Source organism: Neoarius graeffei, chromosome 15 (assembly GCF_027579695.1).
Source record: "Neoarius graeffei isolate fNeoGra1 chromosome 15, fNeoGra1.pri, whole genome shotgun sequence".
In the NCBI taxonomy this organism is placed as follows: domain Eukaryota; kingdom Metazoa; phylum Chordata; class Actinopteri; order Siluriformes; family Ariidae; genus Neoarius; species Neoarius graeffei.
Genome location: NC_083583.1, coordinates 18,099,758 through 18,123,222, shown reverse-complemented (window position 1 = coordinate 18,123,222; position 23,465 = coordinate 18,099,758). Strand labels below are relative to the sequence as shown.

Here is a 23,465-nt window from a genome sequence, read left to right as displayed (position 1 = left end):
ATTCACTCAAAGTAGGGGGCGGGGCACCATCACGCTGTGTCAAGACAAGAACTTTCCTGAGAAATAACGTGAACGTCTGCATCATGCGGGATTTGCAGGCGGGAGCGGGACAAAATATGGCAGGTGCGGGCAGGCGGGTGCGGACGGGAGCGGGACTGAAAATCATAATTTTTTTGTGGGCGCGAGCAGGAGCGGGACTGAAAATCATAATTCTTTGCGGGCACGAGCGGGAGTGGGACTGCACAATGCGGGTGCGGGCGGGAGCGGGACTGAAAAATCCAACCCGTGCAGACCTCTACCCTGGACCTCCCAGCCTCTAATACCCTGGACAGAAGCTTCCTCCACACTGCTGTCCGGGTATGGTATAGCCTTCCAGAACATGTAGTTGGACCCGTAGACACTGGCCCCCAGGCCTTTAAATGCAGGGTCCATAGGTATCTTCTGACCACTCCTCCCACTATCAGATGAGCTACAGTGAGCCAGATGATTGGCCAAGTGGAATTGTTCTCTATCTTGCTACTGTTCACAATTGTACACAATAAATAAAAAAAAAAATTTCCTCCTCTAGTTCCAACTAAGGACTCTGAACCCATAATACCCTCTGTCTGCTTCATAAACTCCCTTACCTGGAACTTAGACCATGAGCTCACCCAAACCACACATCACTGACCTCCAGAAGGCTGCCCTCTTAGTCACAAGTATGTGCCCCCACAGCTGCATGGACAGCTGATCACCTGGGCACACTCCTCTCCTGCCACTGGCCATCCGGGCAGCCAACACACTTATCACGCTTATCAAAGGGAAGTATTGGTGGCCCAACATGCTCTCAGACATAAATGAGTCCATTTCATCTTGTTCTGCATGTGCACAAGTCAAGGTACCCTGGCCACCACCTGCAGGCAAACTCATTCTGCTACACATGCCCCAACATCCATGGTCCCACCTAGCCATTGACTTCAGCACGGACCTCCCTAAATCTCAAAACAACACTGTCATTCTGGTCATTATTGATCAATTGTCAAAATTCGTATGACTCATTCCATTACCTGGTCTCCCCACAGGCTATGAAACAGCTGAACTCTTCTTCAACCATGTATTCCAGGACTTTGGTATCCCAGAGGATATCATCAGTGATCAAGGGTTGCAATTCTCATCACATCTCTAGGCAAAGTTCATGGACAAACTGGGAGTATCCATGAGTCTAATGTTATGCTACCACCCTCAGTCCAATGGCCAGGTGAAGAGGGTGAATCAAGAAATCAGATGTTTCCTCTGGATATTTTGTGCCACAAACCTATGAGATTGGGCCCAATTCCTATCATGGGCCGAGTATGCTCAGAGCTCTCTCTGACACTTAGCCACACAACTCACCCCCTTCGAGTGCATACTTTGGTATCAACCGCCAACTGTTCCCCTGGGATGACTCCCCTACTAACATGCCTGCAGTTGATGAATGGTACAAATGCAGTGTGCAGGCATGGGAGAGTGCCCACTAACTCTTGAGCTAGTAGCGTAAAAGAACATGCATTTTGCAGACTGTCATAGATGGGAGACCCTTCAATACCAACCTGGAGATAGGGTATGGCTGTCCACCAAGGATATTCGAAACCTCAAAATGCTCACTGCAAAGTTCATCCGACTTTTCAAAATAATCCAGCATGTCAATGATGTCAGTTACAAGCTCGACCTCCCCCAGCAGTATTGCCTCTCGCCTATGTTTCACGTATCCTCTTTGAAACCTGCCATACCAGGTCCCCTGGCTGACAACCTAACCCTCACCTCCCCAACCACATCTCTCATTCTGGAGGGGCAACCAGCTTACACTGTCCATAACGTCCTTAAATCCTGCCACAGAAGGGGCACAGTTGAGATTCTGGTAGAATGGGAAGATTACAGCCCAGAAGCATGCAGCTGGGTCCCCTCAAGGGACATCCTAAACCCCCTACTCATCCAGAACTTTCACACCACCCACCCCAACAAGCCTGTCCCTTGCTGGATGGGTCATCCAAGAAAAAGAATCGCTCCCGGTGTGAGCGCCTAGGTTGGGGGTTCTGTCATGTCAGCTAATGCTCAGAGCTCCAATTCTAAGAATGCACAGCAATCTTTCAATATTTGCAGACCGATCCAAATCTCCAAATATTAAACATCTGTTTCTAATTACAGCCTCATTACCACACAACATATAAGGACTCACTTCACATTCACACAATGAGAAGTATCCCTCAGTATTGCATCTGTGTGTATGAAGCCTTTAATTGTGTTGCTACTCTGGATTTTAACTATTGTTTTTATTTTAGATTATGCCTTTTGTTTTTGCCTCTACTGTCATTTGCTGATCACATGACCACTGCTCGCCCACTCATTCTGATTCTGCCTCTTAATTTGGATTTGTTCACCAGCCTGTCTGCAATTTCATCCTACTGTCGTCTGTGTTTCTGACACAGACTGCATAATTTTCATCTTATTAACCTCAGGAGAAAGAAAAAACAGAGCCTGGTGAGGGAGGGAGTGTTTTTGTAGCTGGTATATAAACTTGGTAATTGGAAATTTGACATCCATAAATATAACTCTGAATAGCTAAAATGTCTATCTTTAATATATTAAAAATAGTACTGTTTGCAATAGTTACCACTTGTCGTGGTATAAGAGGAATAAAACAATTTCCTATAACGTCACACTCCTAAATGTTTTATTCCTGTGGTATTAATACATTTGAGGTGAGTTTTACCTTTGGAGCAGAGATTTCTACAAGCCTAGGATCTGTGGTGTTCATCCTACACATATTAACTACAGTCATGTTAAATTCCTCTAGGTCATAGTTCTTGGTTGTTTCATTAAACGGTAAGGTGATGAGGGAGTGGATGTACTTCTTCTCAGCCCTGTGTTGCACAGACATTGACATATCTTTCAGTCTAAGTTTATGGACTCTTTCTGATCTGAACAATGTATTCAAATGTTAGTTTGCTTACCTGATGTATATATTTTTAAAGTTACTCTCATTAGCAAAGAATTTATTGCACATTTTTTTTATTTGTCTTAATCTTTTTAAGTCTTTCAGGGCACTAGAGTTGGATGAATTACTTATCAATGCCCTTATTTCATCTAAATCACATTTTGTGACATTACATGTGATCTCTTGCTCACCTAAAGGTTAATAATACAAAAAAAGAAGGCAGAAAACAGAAAAACCAATATTGATAATTTATCAAAACTAAGAAATTGCTTTCAAATAATTCAGAAAAACTCAAATTGTGACTTACTTATATTGACAACAAAAGTGTTGCTTTGAGCTGTAACTGAACGATTTTCTACCACACTTATTTTGTTTACACCCATTATATTTGTGGTGAGATTGACAGATGTGCACTCTGCAGAACACTGGGACACCCCACAGTTGCAGTGTAATGTAGTAAGGTTTTCTGCAATTTCCAATTCGATGCTGTTTTCGAAGAAAAAGTTCTCATTCCTTTTAGCTGCATAAAAAGAAGTAACAAAGAAACTAGTAAGCTATTTTCCACTGTTTAACACTGTAGGGAAAACAAACAAACAAACAAACAAACAAACAAACAAACAAACAAACAAATACTGATAACTGAGTGGTGAGTGTTGAGACAAAGGACAAAAGGCTCCAACCTGTGTAATGAATGCAGGACAGGTTTTTCAGCTGGTGCTGATTAGGTAGTGCCATGTAAACCTGAGAGAGAGAGAGAGAGAGAGAGAGAGAGAGATATCCACAGACACAAACAGACAAATAGGCAGACAAAGAATACATATTTATTTGCAAAACTATAGTATAGTTTCCTTACTTAATTTCTGATACTAATTCAGTACTTACCAGAAGTACAGCGAAGGGAGTCGTATGATCATATGAGCAGTTTCCAGTTTTGCTACTATCAAAGTTGTTCAGGTCGGTGAAAAACCCTGTGTCATTCCAGGTATTCTCTGATCAGGACCAAATAAGAATCTCTAGTTAGTTTTAAACTAATTGCTCCAAACAGGTATGATCCTATGTATACACACAAGAAAATGATGTCCAAAATGAATGCTGTACACTGAAGCAGTTTTCAAAAAATGGATATGAGTCTAGTCAGTTTGGTTTCTGTGATGTTCCTGAGCTGCTGTGAGTCACCCTGACAATCCTGCTATATTAATTTGGATTAATAAAGGGGGGGGGGGGGGGGGGGGGCAGTGGCAGGAGAGATATTGCACTTTATATTGCACATTATCCGGTATTGCTTATTGTTAGGCTAGGCTACTGCTCCTTCCCATCCTCTGTCCTCCTGTTACCCCTCCTCCCCCCCAGAGAGGAGTTGTACAGTCTGATGGTGTGAGGGACAAAGGAGTTTTTGAGTCTGTTCGTCCTGCACTTGGGAAGGAGCATTCTGTTACTGAACAGGCTCCTCTGGTTGCTGATGATGGTGTGCAGAGGGTGACTGACATCATCCATGATGTTCAATAGTTTGTCCATAGACCTCTTCTCTGCCACCGTCACCAGAGAGTCCAGCTTCATGCCGACCACAGAGCCGGCCCACCTGATCAGTTTGTCCAGCCTGGATGTGTCCTTCTTGGATGTGCTGCCCCCCCAGCACACCATGGTGTAAAACAGGACACTGGTGACCACAGACTGATAGAACATCCACAGGAGTTTCCTGCAGATGTTAAAGGACCACAGCCTCCTAAGGAAGTATAGCCTGCTCCGTCCCTTCCTGTATACTGGTAAGTGATTGGTGTTGCAAGTCCAGTCCAGCTTGCTGTCCAGCCACAGCCTGAGGTACTTGTAGGAATCCACAGCCTCCACCTTGACTCCCTCGATCAGAACTGGTCGTGACCTTGGTCTGGACCTCCCAAAGTCAATGACCAACTCCTTGGTCTTTGAGGTGTTGAGCTGCAGATGGTTCCTGTTGCACCACACAGCAAAGTCCCTCACCAGGCTCCTATACTCCTCCTCTCTGTCATCACTGAATGTGACACAGCTCTGAGTTGTAGCAGAAGTCTGCGGTGTACAGGGTGAAGAGAAGAGGGGCCAGCACCGTGCCCTGGGGTGCTCTGGTGCTGCTAATCACAGTGTCAGACGTGATGTCCTTCAGCCTGACATACTGCGGCCTGTCAGTGAGGTAGCTGGAGATCCAGGTGACCAGGCAGGGGTCCACTCGCATCCTGTTCAGTTTGTCCTGAAGCAATAGGGGCTGGATGGTATTGAAGGCACTCGAGAAGTCCAAGAAGAGGATCCTCACTGTGCCATTTCCCTTATCCAGATACGAGTGGGCTCGGTGTAGCAGGTAGAGGATGGCGTCTTCCACACCGACACCTGCCCGGTACGCAAACTGCAGACAGTCCTGGGCATGTTGTACCTGGGGTCTGAGGAGGCTGAGGAAGAGCCGCTCCAATGTCTTCATCAGATGTGAAGTGAGTGCCACCGGTCGGTAGTCATTCAGCTCGCTGGGCCGATTCTTTTTGGGAACTGGAATGATACATGATGTCTTCCAGAGGGTTGGCACTCTCCCCAGCTGCAGGCTGAAGTTGAAGATGCGTTGGAGTGGTTCACCCAGTTCAGCAGCACAGGTCTTCAGTAGTCTGGGACACACCTTGTCCGGGCCTGCTGCTTTCCTGGGGCGAAGCTTCCTCATTTGACCTCTGACCTGTAATGCATGGAGGAGTCTGTGTTGAGGTGGGGGAGGAGGGGAGGAGGGGGCTGCTGTGATGACTGGGGGGAGGTGTGTTGAGGGAAGAAGGAGAGATGGCTGCAGTGAGGGAGAGGGTGGGGGGACGTGGGCTGGTTGAACCGATTGAAAAAGTCATTCAATTCATTCGCCCTCTCCACTGTCCCCTCAATGACTCTGGTCTTTGTATTGTGGCCTGTGATGGTTTTCACACCTTCCCAGACCTCCCTCATGCTGTTCTCCTTCAGCTTCTGCTCCAACAGAATTTGATTTTTGAATAAAATCAAAATGACCTTTTAAACTCCTAATGTACAAAGTTGAGAGGGTATGGAAAATCTCATCTCATCTCATTATCTCTAGCCGCTTTATCCTGTTCTACAGGGTCGCAGGCAAGCTGGAGCCTATCCCAGCTGACTACAGGCGAAAGGCAGGGTACACCCTGGACAAGTTGTCAGGTCATCACAGGGCTGACACATAGACACAGACAACCATTCACACTCACATTCACACCTACGGTCAATTTAGAGTCACCAGTTAACCTAACCTGCATGTCTTTGGACTGTGGGGGAAACCAGAGCACCCAGAGGAAACCGACACGGACACAGGGAGAACATGCAAACTCCGCACAGAAAGGCCCTCACCGGCCACGGGGCTTGAACCCAGACCTTCTTATTGTGAGGCGACAGCGCTAACCACTACACCACCATGCCACCCGGTATGGGGAATGTAAATAAAAAAAGATAGCAATGAGTTCTAAATTTACTTTGACTTGTATTTCACTCCAGATGGTATGAACCCAAGATATTTCTTGTTTTGTTTGGTCAACTTCATTTCATTTGTTAATATTGAGGTATTTCACCTGACGTCACAGGGTCACGTGACGCCCCGGTGTCCGCCATTTTGGACAGCAAGCTAGCTAATGTCAACAACAGTAGCTGGTATGTTACTGTAGCAGTGTTTACGTTCAGTCATTTGGATGACTGTTAAAACCTTTCAGTCTCAAGTTTTTCCTTTACTGGATTTACTAGTTTACTGAGCCAGCCAGCCCCGGAGCACCAGCTAGCCAGCTAGCCCCGGAGCGCCAGCTAGCCAGCTAGCCCCGGAGCGCCAGCCAGCCCCGGAGTGCCTGCCAGCCAGCCAGCCCCGGAGCGCCAGCCAACCAGCCAGCCCCGGAGCACCAGCTAGCCAGCCTGCCCCGGAGCGCCAGCCAGCCAGCCCCGGAGCGCCAGCCAGCCAGCCCCGGAGCGCTAGCCAGCCAGCCAGCCAGCCCGCCCCGGAGCGCTAGCCAGCCAGCCAGCCAGCCCCGGAGCGCTAGCTAGCCAGCCAGCCAGCCCGCCCCGGAGCGCTAGCTAGCCAGCCAGCCAGCCCGCCCCGGAGCGCTAGCTAGCCAGCCAGCCAGCCCGCCCCGGAGCGCTAGCTAGCCAGCCAGCCAGCCCTGGAGCGCCAGCTAGCCCTGGAACGCCAGCTAGCCAGCTAGCCCCGGAGCGCCAGCCAGCCAGCCAGCCCCGGAGCGCCAGCCAGCCAGCCCGCCCCGGAGCGCCAGCCAGCCAGCCAGCCCGCCCTGGAGCGCTAGCTAGCCAGCCAGCCAGCCAGCCCCGGAGCGCTAGCTAGCCAGCCAGCCAGCCCCGGAGCGCCAGCTAGCCCCGGAGCGCCAGCCAGCCAGCCCACCCCGGAGCACCAGCCAGCCAGCCAGCCAGCCCCGGAGCGCTAGCTAGCCAGCCAGCCAGCCAGCCAGCCCCGGAGCGCTAGCTAGCCAGCCAGCCAGCCCCGGAGTGCCAGCTAGCCCCGGAGCGCCAGCTAGCAAGCTAGCCCCAGAGCGCCAGCCAGCCCCGGAGCGCCAGCCAGCCAGCCAGCCCCGGAGCGCCAGCCAGCCAGCCCGCCCCGGAGCGCTAGCTAGCCAGCCAGCCAGCCCCGGAGCGCTAGCTAGCCAGCCAGCCAGCCCGCCCCGGAGCGCTAGCTAGCCAGCTAGCCAGCCCCGGAGCGCTAGCTAGCCAGCCAGCCCGCCCCGGAGCGCTAGCTAGCCAGCCAGCCAGCCCCAGAGCGCCAGCTAGCCCCGGAACGCCAGCTAGCCAGCCAGCCCCGGAGCGCCAGCCAGCCAGCCAGCCCCGGAGCGCCAGCCAGCCAGCCAGCCCGCCCCGGAGCGCCAGCCAGCCCGCCCGCCCCGGAGCGCCAGCCAGCCAGCCCGCCCGCCCCGGAGCGCCAGCCAGCCAGCCCGCCCCGGAGCGCCAGCCAGCCAGCCCCGGAGCGCCAGCCAGCCAGCCCCGGAGCGCCAGCCAGCCAGCCAGCCCCGGAGCGCCCCGGAGCGCCAGCCAGCCAGCCAGCCAGCCCCGGAGCGCCAGCCAGCCAGCCAGCCAGCCCCGGAGCGCCAGCCAGCCAGCCAGCCTGCCCCGGAGCGCCAGCCAGCCAGCCAGCCCGCCCCGGAGCGCTAGCTAGCCAGCGCCAGACAGCCAGCCCCGGAGCGCTAGCTAGCCAGCGCCAGCCAGCCCGCCCCGGAGCGCTAGCTAGCCAGCGCCAGCCAGCCCGCCCCGGAGCGCTAGCTAGCCAGCGCCAGCCAGCCCGCCCCGGAGCGCGCTCAGTAAACTAGTAAATACAGTAAAGGAAAAACTTATAACGGGCCATGTCTCAACAGACTAAGAAGTTATTTCAATGACATTTAATAACATTTTGTTTATCCTGAGGACCGAAAGTAAATGAAAATGTGAACAAATCTTAGCTGTCAGTGAACAATCCTGGTGGAAGCAGGTAAATGTCGTTCTCTAAGCCTGCTAACCTCAATTTTTGCAAATACCTCTCCCTCTGCTCGCCCTGTAAATGCCCTACGTCGCTGGATATTGAAGGTGTTTTCTGCATCTCGCTCCTTTTTCTTTTATGTTTTTCATTTGTCGCCTTCCTCGCATTCAAACTGATTCGAGCCGTGCTGTTCAAAATGGCAGCGTCACATGACTTGGTCACGTGAGTGAAATACCTCAATACATCCATTCCTACACTGCAGGCCTGCAACACCTTCCAAAACGTTGGGATGGGAGCTATTTAATGCCAGTAATGAGGTAAAACAATTAAATACTGATGTGATTTGAAACATATGATGTTAACTTACTTGCATACTTACTAGGGCAGCCTCAGCTGGACTCTAGTATGGATCTTCTGGTCTCTGCGATGCCTTAAACACAATTCTAGTTACTGGGAGTTCCCAGCTCCTGCATCTGTCTCCAACACATCAACAAAGCTCGCTGTTGGTCTTCCCTATCTCGTTTGCCCAGGCACTGGTTCCCAAGTGATGAACTGACTAGCTACCAGCTCTGGATGTCTAAAATAGTGTCCAGCCAGCTGCATCTTCCTCATCACTACCTTGTCACTGATCCTTGGTAGCTCTCCATATGGTACTTTGTTTGTGATGTGCCACCTCCAGCTAATGTTTAGGACTGCTCACACCATGCATATGTAACAACCATCAAGAGATCTTTCGAGCCCTGGTATTAGGGCCCAATCCTTGCATCCATACAGGAGAACAGACTCTTCTTAACTTGACCTCCCTTGAGATTCTTGACTTCCATATCCTCTTCATGCTGTTTAGTGCTCTCCAGGCTAGAGCATTCCGCTTCAGTAGAGTCCATCCAGGAATCCCAGGTACTTGAAATCTGACACCTTTTTGTGTGTACAACCTGATAGTATTGTTATTGGATCATGGTCCTCAATGTTGCAAGCCATAACCTCTGTCTTTCTTGACATTCAGACCAAGTCAGCCTCAACTTGGATTACTGGCTTGCTGTACAGTATCTAATTGCAGAGTAGATAGCTATCATCAGCAAAGGTGTTCTTTTTGAAATCCTTGGTGTTATGGTGAATCCAAGTTCAGTTTCTCTTCCACTTTTTTCTTGCCTCATTACATTACATTACAGGAATTTAGCAGATGCTCTTATCCAGCAGTCTGGGGATCACTTGGGGCTTATCTGCCTTGCTCTAGGGCAGGGGTGTCAAACCTGATCCATAAAGGGCCGTGTGGCTGCAGGTTTTCATTCCAGCCATGCAGCAGCACCCTGATTTGGCTTATTCAATCAACTGACACACCCACCCTTTAATCAAGGGTGGGTGTGGCTGCAAGTATTTGACTGTGTTCAGTTGATTGAATGAGCCAAGTCAGGTGTGCTGCTGCATGGCTGGAATGAAAACCTGCAGCCACAAGGCCCTTTATGGATCAGGTTTGACACCCCTGCTCTAGGGCACTTCAGCTGGTCCAGGGAATCAAACTGGTGACCTTTTGGTCCCAAACTGCTTCTCTAACCATTAGGCCATGGCTTCCCCCTGAAAGCCTCAATGCATAATCTAATACAATTATGAAGAGAAAGGATGCCAGGGTTCTGTGTGGAGTTTGCATGCTCTCCCCGTGTCCGCATGGGTTTCCTCTGGGTGCTCCGGTTTCCCCCACAGTCCAAAGGCATGCAGGTTAGGCTAATTGGTGGCTCTAAATTGACCATAGGTGTGAATGTGAGTGGTTGTCTGTGTCTATGTATTGGCCCTGTGATGACCTGGTGACTTGTCCAGGGTGTACCCCGCCTCTCGCCCATAGTCAGCTGAGATAGGCTACAGCTTGCCTGCGACCCTGTAGGACAGGATAAGCAGCTACAGATAATGGATGGATGGATGCCAGGGTGTCCCCTTGTAGCAACCCCATGAGTATGGTGAATTCATCTCTTTCCCTATCAGATGTTATTATCTTTGTTCTGTTGTTGGTATATGTGTTTGTGGCAGCGGGGGCATGGCCAAGCGCCGGTCTGTGACAGGAGGGCGGAGTCAGGGAAGGTAAGTGGCAGAATCAATACACCTGTTGTCAATTAACCTGTGTTTGTGTGTGTCTTCCCAGTGACCGCGCCCTATTTAAAGAGGGAGAGCAGAGAGCTCATCCCGGAACCAGATGCCGGTTGTGTGTTGGTGTGTGTCTGGGTTCTAATTTGTTCACTGAAAAGTATGGCAATAAAACATCGTAGTTTCAAACCTGATCTCTGTCCTGCCGTCCTCTGTGCTCCACCCCTTCGTGAGAACTGTTACAGTGGTGCTGAAACCCAGGACCTGGAGCACAGCAGCCTAACAGCCCCATGGAGTCCTCCCCGTTCGCCGAACTGAGCCACGCCCTTGCCACGGCCCAGCAAAGCCAGCACCAGGCGCTACTCACCCTCCGAAAGGAGCAAGAACAGCGGTTCGAGGCCCTGGTGTTGGCCCAACAAGAAGATCGACAGGCGTTCCGGCACCTCCTCGCGTCGGCGGGGTCCACCAACGCTCCCACCGTGGGCCCGTCCCCCTAACAAAGATGGGCCCGCAGGACGACCCTGAGGCATTCATCACGCTCTTCGAGCAAGTAGCGGAAACCTCGGGGTGGCCGATGGAGCAGCGCGTGGCGCGCCTCCTCCCCCTGCTAACGGGAGAGGCACAACTGGCCGCGCTACAGCTCCCCGCTGACTGGCCTACGCGGACCTTCGCCAGGCCATCCTCCAGCGCTTGGGGCGCACCCCAGAACAGCAGCGGCAGCGCTTCTGCGTTTTGCGCTGGGAGGAAGTCGGCCGGCCGTTCGCGTTCGGCCAGCAACTCCGGGACGCCTGCTGGCAGTGGTTGAGGGCCGACAACTGTGACGCTGAGGGGATCATCGACCAGGTGGTGCTGGAGCAATTCATCGCACGCTTGCCAGCAGGAATCGCGGAGTGGGTCCAGTGCCACCGCCCAGCGTCGCTGGATCAGGCAGTCGAGCTGGCGGAGGACCATATGGCAGCTGTCCCGGCGGCAGGACAGCAGACAGCCTCTTCTCTTCTCTCTCTCTCTCTCTCTCTCCCTCTCCTCCTGTGTCTTGTCCTCGCCCCATTCCCCCACCGCATAGGCCGGTGCCACCTGTGCCGGCCCGCCGCACCCGCAGTGCCCTCCCGTTTCTCCCTTCTGTGTCTGTCTCTCCCCCCCCCTCAGGTGAGTGAGCCCCAGAACACCAGTGCAGAGAGGAAGCCCGGGCCGGCTTGCTGGCGCTGAGGGGAGCCGGGCCACCTCCAACAGCAGTGCACGGTCATGGAGGTGGGCGCGGTGGTTCGGATCCCCGACGCACCAGGAGCCGCCCTGGATCGGGCCGGAGTGTATCGCATACTGGTGAGTATTCAAGGGGATACATATCAGGCGTTGGTGGATTCTGGTTGTAATCAGACCTCCATCCACCAAAGCCTGGTTCAAGACGAGGCATTGGGAGAGCACAGGGGGTAAAGGTGTTGTGTGTGCATGGGGACATTCACAGCTACCCTTTGGTGTCGGTCCACATTTTTTTCAGAGGGGAAAAATTTATAGTGAAGGCGGCGGTTAAGCCTCGCCTTACCCACTCTTTAATTTTGGGGACAGATTGGCCGGGATTTTGGGATTTAATGACACACTTAGTAAAGAGTGGGTCCTGCCATTTAACAGGGGGAGGTCCCGGTGTCGCTTTGGTGGGAGCAGCTGTCACAGAGCCATCTATGTCATCTCCGCGTCAGAGTTAGGAGCAGCAGGCTCCTCCTCTCTCTGTTGGGGAATCTCTCGCAGATTTCCCATTAGAGCAGTCGTGAGATGAGACTCTGCGGCATGCGTTTGACCAAGTGAGAGTAATTGATGGTCAAACGCTCCAGCCGAACGCCACCCCGTCCTTCCCCTACTTTGCGATTATGAAGGATAGGTTATACCGAGTGACGCAGGACACTCAAACAAAGGAGCAAGTAACGCAGCTTTTAATTCCAAAGAGCCGCCAGGAATTGGTATTCCAGGCGGCTCACTTTAATCCCATGGCTGGACACCTAGGGCAGGATAAGACACTAGCCAGAATAATGGCCCAATTCTATTGGCCGGGGATTTTCAGCGATGTCCGTAGGTGGTGTACAGCATGCCGTGAATGCCAGTTAGTGAATCCAGCGACTATTCCAAAAGCACCTTTGTGCCCTCTACCATTAATCGAGACCCTGATTGAGAGTTGGGATGGATCTCGTCGGGCTATTAGATCGGTCAGCACGAGGGTACCGCTTTATATTAGTTCTGGTGGACTACGCAAAGCGATACCCGGAAGCAGTGCCTCTGCGCAATATCTCAGCACGCAGTATTGCGGAGGCACTCTTCCGCGTTATCTCCCGAGTTGGAATCCCGAAAGAGATTCTGACTGATCAAGGCACCACGTTTATGTCACGGACATTGCGCAAACTGTATGGGTTATTGGGGATTAAGCTGATCCGCACCAGCATGTATCACCCACAAACGGACGGTTTAGTGGAACAGTTCAATCGCACCCTCAAGAATATAATTAAAAAATTCATAAGTGAGGACGCACGTAATTGGGATCAGTGGCTTGAGCCCTTGTTGTTTTCAGTGCGAGAGGTTCCCCAAGCCTCCACGGGGTTCTCCCCATTCGAATTATTATTTGGGTGTAAGCCACGCGGCATTCTAGATGTGCTGCGTGAAAATTGGGAGGAGGGACCTTCACAAAGCAAAAATGAAATTCAATACGTTATGGACCTGCGCGCAAAACTCCACAGGCTCACCCACCTAACCCAGGAGAATTTGTGGCAGGCCCAAGAACGGCAAACCCGCCTGTACAACAAGGGTACGCGCCTTAGAGAGTTCGCACCGGAAGATAAAGTACTCGTACTGTTGCCCACATCGAGCTCCAAATTGGTCGCCAAGTGGCAAGGACCCTTTGAGGTCACACAGCGAGTCGGGGACGTCGACTACAAGGTGAGGTGAATGGACAGGGGTGGGGCGCTACAGATTTACCACCTCAATCTGCTTAAACTCTGGAATGAGGAGGTCCCCGTGGTGTTGGTGTCGGTGGTTCCGGAGAAGGCGGAGCTGGGGCCGGAGGTCCAAAAAGGGGCATTGGCGTCATGTATCCTCCGGTCCCCTGTGGAGACCACCTCTCCCCGACCCAACTCGCGGAGGTCGCCAAATTGCAGACTGAGTTTTCAGATGTGTTCTTGCCCCTGCCCGGTCGCACTAACCTCATAGTGTTAGGGTTTTGCTGGGATTCGAACCTGGTTCGTTGGTGTGATGATCCAGCAAACCCCCACTAGGCCACCAGGGGAATGACTCAAATGCAGAGGCGTGAGGCAGAAGTAGAAAAAGTAACAAAAGGTTTATTTATACTATGTACACTATATACAATCCAAGGCAAAACAAAAAACAAACAAAAACAAAGAGTATAATTCAAAAAGAAAAAGGCAAAAATGCAAAAGCTCAGAAGATCCACAAAACACAGTACAAAGGAAACTGGAGATAAACATAACAGCACAAAGACTCCGTGACAAGAGGACTGAACTCAGGGGTATAAATACACAAACTAATTAAGGACACAGGTGAAGATAATTAGGACTAACAGGCAATTAACAAAAAAAAAACACAAAACACAGGAACAGTGGCGGCCTCTAGAGGCCAAAATAAACATGACACAAAAAGGAAATAACAGCGGCCTCTAGAGGCCAAAACAGTCCAAGTCCTAACAGGACCCCCCCCCCCCTCTAGGAGCGTCTCCTGACGTTCCCAGGGCGATCCGGATGGGCCGAATGAAAGTCCCGACACAGTTCTTTATCCAGGACATCCCGAGCAGGAACCCAGCAGCGCTCCTCAGGACCATAGCCCTCCCAGTCCACCAGATATTGCAACCCGCCGCGGACCCGGCGGGAGTCAAGCAGGCGATGCACAGTGAACACAGTCTGCCCCTGGAAGATGCGGGGGGGTGGGGGGTTCCTAGAGGCAGGGGCATACGTAAACGTCAGTACAGGCCGCAACAGGGAAACATGGAAAGTGGGGTTGATCCTCAGAGTCCGGGGCAACTGGAGCCGGTAGGAGACAGGGTTCACCCTGCGCACCACCTTGAAGGGACCAATGTAGCGAGGAGCAAGCTTGCGGTTCTCCACCCACAGCGGAAGGTCCTTAGTGGACAGCCAAACCCGCTGCCCAGGGCGGAAAGTGTGTGCAGGTCTTCTATGGCGGTTGGCCTGAGTCTGATTGGTTCTGGAGGTCTGTATGAGGGTCTTCCTGACCTTGCTCCAGGTCTTGCGACACCGTCTCACATATTGGTTGACCGAGGGCACCCCCGCGTCCTCCTCCTGGTCCGGGAACAGAGGTGGCTGGAACCCGAATTGGCACTGGAATGGCGACAGCTTGGTGGCCGATGACTGCAGGGTGTTGTGGGCGTACTCTGCCCATGGCAGCCAGGTGCTCCACGATGTCGGGTTATCCATAGCCAGGCCTCACAGGGTGGTTTCCAGGTCCTGGTTGAGCCTCTCCGTCTGACCATTGGACTGTGGGTGAAACCCAGAGGAGAGGCTGGCAGTGGCTCCGATGACCTTGCAGAACCCGTGCCACACTCGGGAGGAGAACTGGGGCCCTCGGTCTGAGACGATGTCCTGTGGAAGACCAAAGACTCGGAAGACATGATTAAATACAAGTTTCGCTGTTTCAAGAGCAGAGGGGAGTTTGCACAGAGGTATGAAGCGGCAGGCCTTGGAGAATCTGTCAACAATGACCAAAATGACCATGTTACCTTGTGACTCAGGGAGACCCGTGATGAAGTCGACTGCCACGTGGGACCAGGGACGCCGGGGAATGGTCAGAGGATGCAGGAGACCCTGGGGATGCTGTCATGGGTTCTTGGTTCTGGTGCAAACCTCACAGGACAGGACAAATGACCTTACTTCCTGCTCCATGTTAGGCCACCAGAAGCGTCTTTTCAGGAAGTCCAGGGTCCTCCGAGCTCCCGGGTGGGCGGTGAGAGGGGAAGAGTGACCCCACTGGAGAACCTTGGCCCGGGCTTGATGTGGGACGTACAAGAGGCCCGGTGGCCCCGTCCCAGGACCGGGGTCCTGGCGTTGGGCTCGTCGAACAGCCTCCTCAATACCCCAGCAGACAGGGGCCACAATCCGGGACACCGGGATAATAGGCCCGACTTCATTCTCCCTGTTAGTGGCAGAGAACAGCCTGGACAGTGCGTCAGGTTTGGTGTTCTTGGAGCCGGGACGGTACGAGAGGGTGAAGTCAAACCGACTGAAAAACAGGGCCCACCTAGCCTGTCAAGGGTTCAGTCTCTTGGCTTGCTGGAGGTACTCCAGGTTCTTGTGGTCAGTCCAAACCAGGAATGGATGTTGCGCTCCCTCCAGCCAGTGCCTCCACTCCTCAAGGGCCAGTTTGACTGCTAGCAGTTCTCGATCCCCCACATCGTACCGGGACTCCGCAGGACTCAGGCGGTGGGAGAAGTAAGCGCAGGGGTGCAGCTTTCCTTCCGAATGTTGAGAGAGTACCGCGTCGACACCACTGTCCGAGGCGTCCACCTCCACGATGAATGGTTAGGAGGTGTCCGGGAGGACCAGAATGGGTGCCGTGCAGAAGCGGGCCTTGAGGTCTTTGAACGCCTTTTCTGCCTGAGGAGACCAGCCATAAGATCCACCTGTCCCTTTGGTGAGGTCTGACATGGGTGCTGCCACAGAACTGAAGTTCCTGATGAACTTGCGGTAGAAGTTAGCGAATCCTAAGAACCGCTGAACCTCCTTAACGGACTTGGGAGTAGGCCAGTCCCGGACGGCCAGGGTCTTGGCAGGGTCCATTTGGAGTTGGCCTGTCCGTACAATAAATCCCAGAAAGGAGACCTCGGGAACATGAAATTCGCATTTCTGGGCCTTGGCGAACAGATTGTTCTGTAGCAGCCTCTGGAGAACCTGGCGGACATGGTGGCGGTGCTCCTGCATGGTCTTGGAAAAGATAAGGATGTCATCGAGGTAGACAAAGACGTACAGGTTAATCATGTCCCTTAAGACGTCGTTGATTAGGGCCTGAAAAACAGCTGGTGCGTTGGTGAGTCCGAAGGGCATCACCTGGTATTCGTAGTGCCCAGACGGGGTGTTAAAGGCAGTCTTCCACTCGTCTCCCTGTCGGATACGGATGAGGTGGTATGCGTTCCGTAGGTCCAACTTGGTGAAGACGGTGGCGCCTTGGAGCAGGTCGAAAGCAGTGGACATCAGCGGAAGGGGATATCGGTTGCGCACAGTGATCTTGTTCAGGCCCCTGTAGTCAATACATGGTCGAAGCCCCCCATCCTTCTTGCCGACAAAGAAGAAGCCGGCACCAGCAGGTGAGGTGGAGGGTCGAATGAACCCAGAGACCAGGGCGTCTTTGAGGTATTCCTCCATAGCCTTGCGTTCTGGCTGAGAGAGGGAAAACAGTCTGCCACGAGGAGGGGTAGTCCCAGGGAGCAAGTCGATGGCACAGTCGTAGGCCCGGTGCGGAGGAAGAACGGCGGCCCTGCTCTTGCTGAATACCTCCTTGAGATCCCAATACTCTGTGGGAACTTGAGATAACTCGGTGAGATCAGGGGGCTCGGCCGGAGACACAGGAGAGCTAGAGAGCAGACAAGAGGCATGGCATGCAGGGCCCCATTCCACAACCTGGCTTGTTACCCAGTCTATGCGAGGGTTGTGGCGAGTAAGCCAAGGAAGGCCTAGAATAACTGGGAACTCAGGTGAAGGAATCAGGTGCAGGGATATTTCTTCCTTGTGACCTTGAGACTGGAGGAAGACTGGAGAAGTAACTTGGGTGACTCTTCCATCACCTAACGCTTGGCCATCGAGGGCAGACACAGACAGAGGGACTTCAAGAGGTGCAGTAGGTATATTGATGCTTTGGGCAAAGTGAATATCCATAAAGTTCCCAGCCGCCCCTGAGTCTATCAAAGCTTGACAAGAGTGGACAGACTCACCCCAGGAGATGGAGACTGGGATGTAGATTCCTTGGCCAGGAAGTCCGGGAGAGAGGGTAGGCCCCGTCACAACCCTCCCTCGGCTGGACGGGGCGGTCCTTTTCCCAAGAGTTCGGGACATGATGCTCGGAAGTGACCAGGCTTGCCACAGTAGATGCAGCACTTGTCCCTCCTTCTGCGCTCCCTCTCAGATGCGGAGAGGCGAGTACGACCCACTTGCATGGGTTCTGGACAGTCACTGAAGGAGGTAGACGGTCTCCAGGTAGAGGTAGGGAGGCTGGGGGGGCTCAAGGCTTGGTGGCGTTCTCTCATCCTGTTGTCCAGACGAATAGCATGTGAGATGAGGGTTTCGAGGTCACTTGGGCATCCAATAGAGGCCAGACCATCCTTGATGGGGTCAGACAGACCATGGTGGAAGGCTGACACCAGGGCAGTCTCGTTCCATCCACTTACTGCTGCGAGTGTTCGGAACAAGATGGCGTAATCTGCGACGCTTCCTCCTTGCCGGATGGACATGAGCTTTCGGGCTGCGTCGGTACTGATGTCTGCCTGATCGAAGACCCGAAGCATCTCTTCAGAAAACAGCTGGAAATCAAAGCACTCAGGTCCCTGTCTTTGCCAGATAGCAGTAGCCCAGGCTCGCACCTTACCAGCTAATAAGGTGATCACAAAGGCAATCTTGCGGTGATCCGTAGTGTAGGTGGTAGGCTGAAGCTCAAAGGTGAGTTGACACTGGGTAAGGAACTCTCGGCACTCACTGTGCTTGCCGTCATACCTCTGTGGTGCAGGAAGGCTGGGTTCACGAGGTGAAGAAGGCAGCATGGCAGGAGGCACTGGAGCAGGAGTGGGAGCTGGATCAGGAGCAGGAACTGGATCAGGAGCAGGAACTGGATCAGGAGCAGGAGATGCAGGCAGAGATGTCAGCTGTGCCAGGGTTTTCCCAATTTGCTGAAGCAGTTCCTCGTGGCGAGCAAGGGCCTCACGTTGGCTGGTGAGCGTATGTCCATGAGCATCCATGGTCGCTCCGAAGCGTGTCAAAGCTGCCATAATTCCCTGAAGGTTGGCCAGGTAGACAGTTGAAGCAGCCTCTGCTGAGTTGGTCATGACGGAGTCTTTCTGTTAGGGTTTTGCTGGGATTCGAACCTGGTTCGTTGATGTGATGATCCAGCAAACCCCCACTAGGCCACCAGGGGAATGACTCAAATGCAGAGGCGTGAGGCGGAAGTAGAAAAAGTAACAAAAGGTTTATTTATACTATGTACACTATATACAATCCAAGGCAAAACAAAACAAAAACAAAGAGTATAATTCAAAAAGAAAAAGGCAAAAATGCAAAAGCTCAGAAGATCCACAAAACACAGTACAAAGGAAACTGGAGATAAACATAACAGCACAAAGACTCCGTGACAAGAGGACTGAACTCAGGGGTATAAATACACAAACTAATTAAGGACACAGGTGAAGATAATTAGGACTAACAGGCAATTAACAAAAAAAAACACAAAACACAGGAACAGTGGCGGCCTCTAGAGGCCAAAATAAACATGACACGAAAAGGAAATAACAGCGGCCTCTAGAGGCCAAAACAGTCCAAGTCCTAACACATAGAGCACCACATAGAGACGCCCCCGGGGGTGGTAGTGCGTAGCTGCCCTTACAGGCTACCCAAACACAAAAAAAAAGGTGGTTCGGGAAGAACTCGAGGCCATGCTCGAAATGGGCATCGTCGAGGGGTCCCACAGTGACTGGAGCAGCCTGGTGGTCTTGGTACCCAAGGCCGACGGGTCGGTCCGGTTCTGTGTGGACTATAGAAAAGTCAACACGGTGTCTAAATTTGATGCGCACCCAATGCCTTGGATTGATGAGTTGCTCGTTCGACTAGGCACGGCTCGCTTTTATTCGACACTGGATTTGACAAAGGGATACTGGCAGATCCCCTTGACTCCACTATCCCGAGAAAAAACGGCCTTTTCCACACCATTCGGATTACACCAATTCGTCACACTTCCGTTCGGACTGTTTGGGGCGCCTGCTACGTTTCAGCGGCTGATGGACTGGGTCCTCCACCCCCACGCCACCTATGCGGCCGCCTACCTTGATGACATCATCATCTATAGTAATGACTGGCCGAGGCATCTCGAACATCTGAGGGCCGTCCTTAGGTCGCTGAGGTGAGCGGGTCTCACAGCCAAACTGAAGAAGTGTGCGATTGGGCAGGTGGAAGTATGGTATCTGGGCTTCCACTTGGGCAATGGGCAGGTGCGGCCCCAAATTAACAAGACCGCAGCAATTGCGGCCTGCCCGAGGCCCAAGATCAAAAAGGGGGTGAGACAGTTCCTGGGGCTGGCTGGCTATTATCGGAGGTTTATACCTAATTATTCAGACGTCACCAGCCCGCTGACTGATCTCACTAAAAAGGGGGCACCAGATCCGGTCCAGTGGATGGAGCAATGCCAGCAGGCTTTTTCTGAGGTAAAGGCCACACTGTGTGGGGGGCCACTTTTACACTCCCCTGACTTTTCTCTCCCCTTTATATTACAGACCGATGCGTCGGACAGAGGGCTGGGGGCAGTTTTGTCCCAGGAGTTGGAGGGGGAGGACTGCCCAGTCCTATACATCAGCAGGAAGCTGTCGGTGCGTGAGGGGCGCTACAGCACCATAGAGAAAGAGTGCCTGGCAATCAAGTGGGCGGTCCTCGCCCTCCATTACTACCTGCTGGGGTGCCCCTTCACCCTCTGTTCGGACCACGCGCCCCTCCAGTGGCTCCACCGCATGAAGGATGCCAACGCGCGGATCACCCATTGGTATCTGGCACTCCAACCCTTTAATTTCAAGGTGGTCCACAGGCCGGGGGTGCAGATGGTCGTGGCGGACTTCCTCTCCCATCGGGGGGGGGGGGGGGGGGGGTGTCGGCTGCAGGCCGGATGGCCACCCGGCCTGAATTGGGCGGTGGGGGTATGTGGCAGCGGGGGCGTGGCCAAGCACCGGTCTGTTACAGGAGGGCGGAGTCAGGGAAGGTAAGTGGCAGAATCACTACACCTGTTGTCAATTAACCTGTGTTTGTGTGTGTCTTCCCAGTGACCGCGCCCTATTTAAAGAGGGAGAGCAGAGAGCTCATCCCGGAACCAGATGCCGGCTGTGTGTTGGTGTGTGTCTGGGTTCTAATTTGTTCACTGAAAAGTGTGGCAATAAAAAAAATTGTAGTTTCAAACCTGATCTCTGTCCTGCCGTCCTCTGTGCTCCACCCCTTCATGAGAACTGTTACAGTGCTATCAATGCCACAGAGTAGATTTGGAGGAGATTGTCTCCAGAGTCATCTACATTGGGTGATGTACCCAGAAGCTTCTGGAAGTGGGTGAACCACATAGCCATTCTCTCCTGTGGACTAGCTCCTGCTATCTGACCCTCCTTTCATTTCTTCTAATACCTGTGGGTATTCATGAATATTCAATTGCATTACAGGCATTTAGCAGACAGACATTCTTATCCAGCCACACATATACCCAGCACCTAGGGAGCAGCATATAGATGCCTTGTTCAAGGCCACTTCAGAAATTGATTGTTTTTGTCAGTCCAGAGAATTGAACCAGTGACTCTTTGGGTCCTGTGAGCACATACCAAATGTTCACCAAACATGCTACATCCAATGCCTCACCTTGAAACAAGCTTTGGTGGATCGATGTTTGGTTACAGCCTGAATCCACCAAAGCATGGTATATAACCCCCCCCCGGATACTCACCAGTATGCGGTACATTCCAACTTGATTGGGGGCGGTCTCTGGTGTGCTGGGGATCCAGACCACTGCCCCCACCTCCATTGCATGGCATTGCATGGTCCTGGAAGTGCCCAGGCTCTCCACAACACCAGCACACTGGCTGAGGCCTCAGCTCTGCACTGGTGGTGCAAGGATTGTTCACCTGGGGGGAAGACACAGAACCATAAGGGGAGGAAGGGGGAGGGAAACCATGGGCTCAGAGAGCTGGCTGCAGGGGAGTCAGCCCCCTCTTCCATGGTATAGGGAGGGGATGGGAAGAAGGGGTAGAATGGGAGGAAGGGGCGGGATGAGAGAGAGAGAGAGAGAGAGAGAGAGAAGAGGCAGGATATCCGCCTGCCACTGGAACCACCACCAGATGGTCCTCAGTCAACTCAACTGCACCATCCAGCAAAGCCAGGCAGTGGCACTGGACCCACTCTGCTGTTCGTCTCGGCAGCCGAGCACTGAACTGCTCCAGTACGACCCTGTTGATGACCCCCTCAATGTTGAGATCTTCTGCCCTCAACCACCACTGGCAGGCATCCTGGAGCTGCTGGCCGTACATGAATGGCTGGCCAACTTTGTCCAGGTTCAGTGTGTGGATGCGTTGATAGTGTTGCTTGGGGGTACGGCTGACGCAGGATTCCACATTTCAGGCCAGCATACTCCAGCCTGTTTTCAGCAAGCAGTTGCTGTGCTGCAAACTGAACTCACTGCTTAGGAACGTCAGTAAGCGAGCCGCTCGCTGCTCATCTGGCCATTCCCACGCTTCCGTGGCTCAAAGAGCATTAGGAAGGCCTCAGGGTTGTCATGCAGCCCCATTTTCCTCAGGGTGATGTGGGGGAAGCCTGCTGACTCTGTGGCTTGGGGCCTTGAGGGCATGATGAGACACAGAAGTGCCTGGCAGTCCTCCTGCTAGGCCTGCAGCAGGGCCTTGAAGTGCTGCTCCTGCTCGGTGCACAAAGTGACCAGTGCCTGTTGCTGTTTCTGTTGGGTGGCAGCAAGGGCATGGAGAAATTGCTGAAATGGTGAGGACTCCATGGTGGCAGTTTGCTTCAGTGTCCCGGGTTTCAGCACAAATGTAACGGTTCCCTGATTGGGATGGATACTGAAGCACTGAGGCAGGAGTTTTCTTTTGTCAATTCAACACTTTAATTAACTCAGCTTTTCAGCTTCTCAAACATGCACACACAACAATTGCTGCACTGAGCTTGGCTCTACCATGCCTCTCTGCTCTCTTCCCCTTTATCAGTCCTTGGCCATCACTAAACAAAACACACCCAACATTAATTAGACACAGGTGTGTCCACTTTGCTACTTACCTTCCCTGGCCTTGCCTTCCATTCACAAACTGGCACTCGACCATGCCCCTGCTGCCACATTGATATAACCATATGGGCTTGGAATTACTTTGGCAAACCTTTGTCAAGCATTACAATATGGAGCTATATCAAAAAATGCCAGTTAAAACTTTACTGTGCAAAAAAGAATCCTCATGCTAACTGTGTCCAGAAGCACCGTCAACTTCTCTGGGCTTGGTGGCATCAGGGATGAACCATAACACAGTGGAAACTTGTATTGTGGGCAGATGAATCAGTATTCCAGGGCTTTATTAGACAAAATGGACACCATGTTCTCAGGACAAAAGATGTAAAGCACTATCCAGACAGTTACCAGCAACAAGTCCAAAAGCCAGGGTCTGTCTGGATATGGGGTTGTGTCAGTACCCTTGGCAAAAGTAGATTACACTTCTGTGATGGCAGTATTAATGCAGAAAAGTACATTGAGAGTTTGGAGCAACATATGCTGACTTTAAGATGATATCTTTTCCAGGGATATTTCAACAAGAAAATACAAAACCACATTCTGCTCACATTATAAAGGCATGGCTGAAGAAAAAAAGAGGATGCCTCTCTGCTCTGTCCCAAGAGAGAATGTGTCATGAATTCTGAAACGAAAAATATGCCAACGGCAACCTCATACTGTTGCACACCTTAAGACCTATTTGCAGGAAGAATGAAACAAAATAACGTGAAATGTTTCATTATTTGGTGTTTTCAGTCCCTCAACAGTTTTTAAGTTATTGTGAGAAGGCATGGCAACATTATAAGGTGATAACTTTCATTTGAAATGTGTTGCAAGAATCAAAATGTGTTTATTTCTGAAAAAAAAACAAAACAAAACCAATAAAATTCATGAGATAAAACATCAACTAATGTGCTATGGTAATTTTTTGAGTGTAGTATAGATCAAAGATTATTGACAAATCATTGTTTTCAGTTTGAATGTCAATTTCAGCATACCATCCAAACTTTC

At 52.0% G+C, this 23,465-nt stretch overlaps 1 protein-coding gene across 1 annotated transcript in view; it reads right to left on the bottom strand.

Moving 5' to 3' along the window:
• LOC132898977 (uncharacterized) overlaps positions 1-23,465 on the bottom strand; it is a 146,264-nt gene that overhangs the window by 110,693 nt on the left and 12,106 nt on the right. Inside the window, exons 8-12 of the mRNA XM_060940639.1 lie at positions 3,836-3,942; positions 3,634-3,694; positions 3,261-3,473; positions 2,970-3,144; positions 2,729-2,879 (exon numbers count right to left, since the gene is read on the bottom strand). Of these exons, the coding sequence (XP_060796622.1) occupies positions 2,729-2,879; positions 2,970-3,144; positions 3,261-3,473; positions 3,634-3,694; positions 3,836-3,942 (707 nt within the window). The remainder of the gene's footprint in view (positions 1-2,728; positions 2,880-2,969; positions 3,145-3,260; positions 3,474-3,633; positions 3,695-3,835; positions 3,943-23,465) is intronic.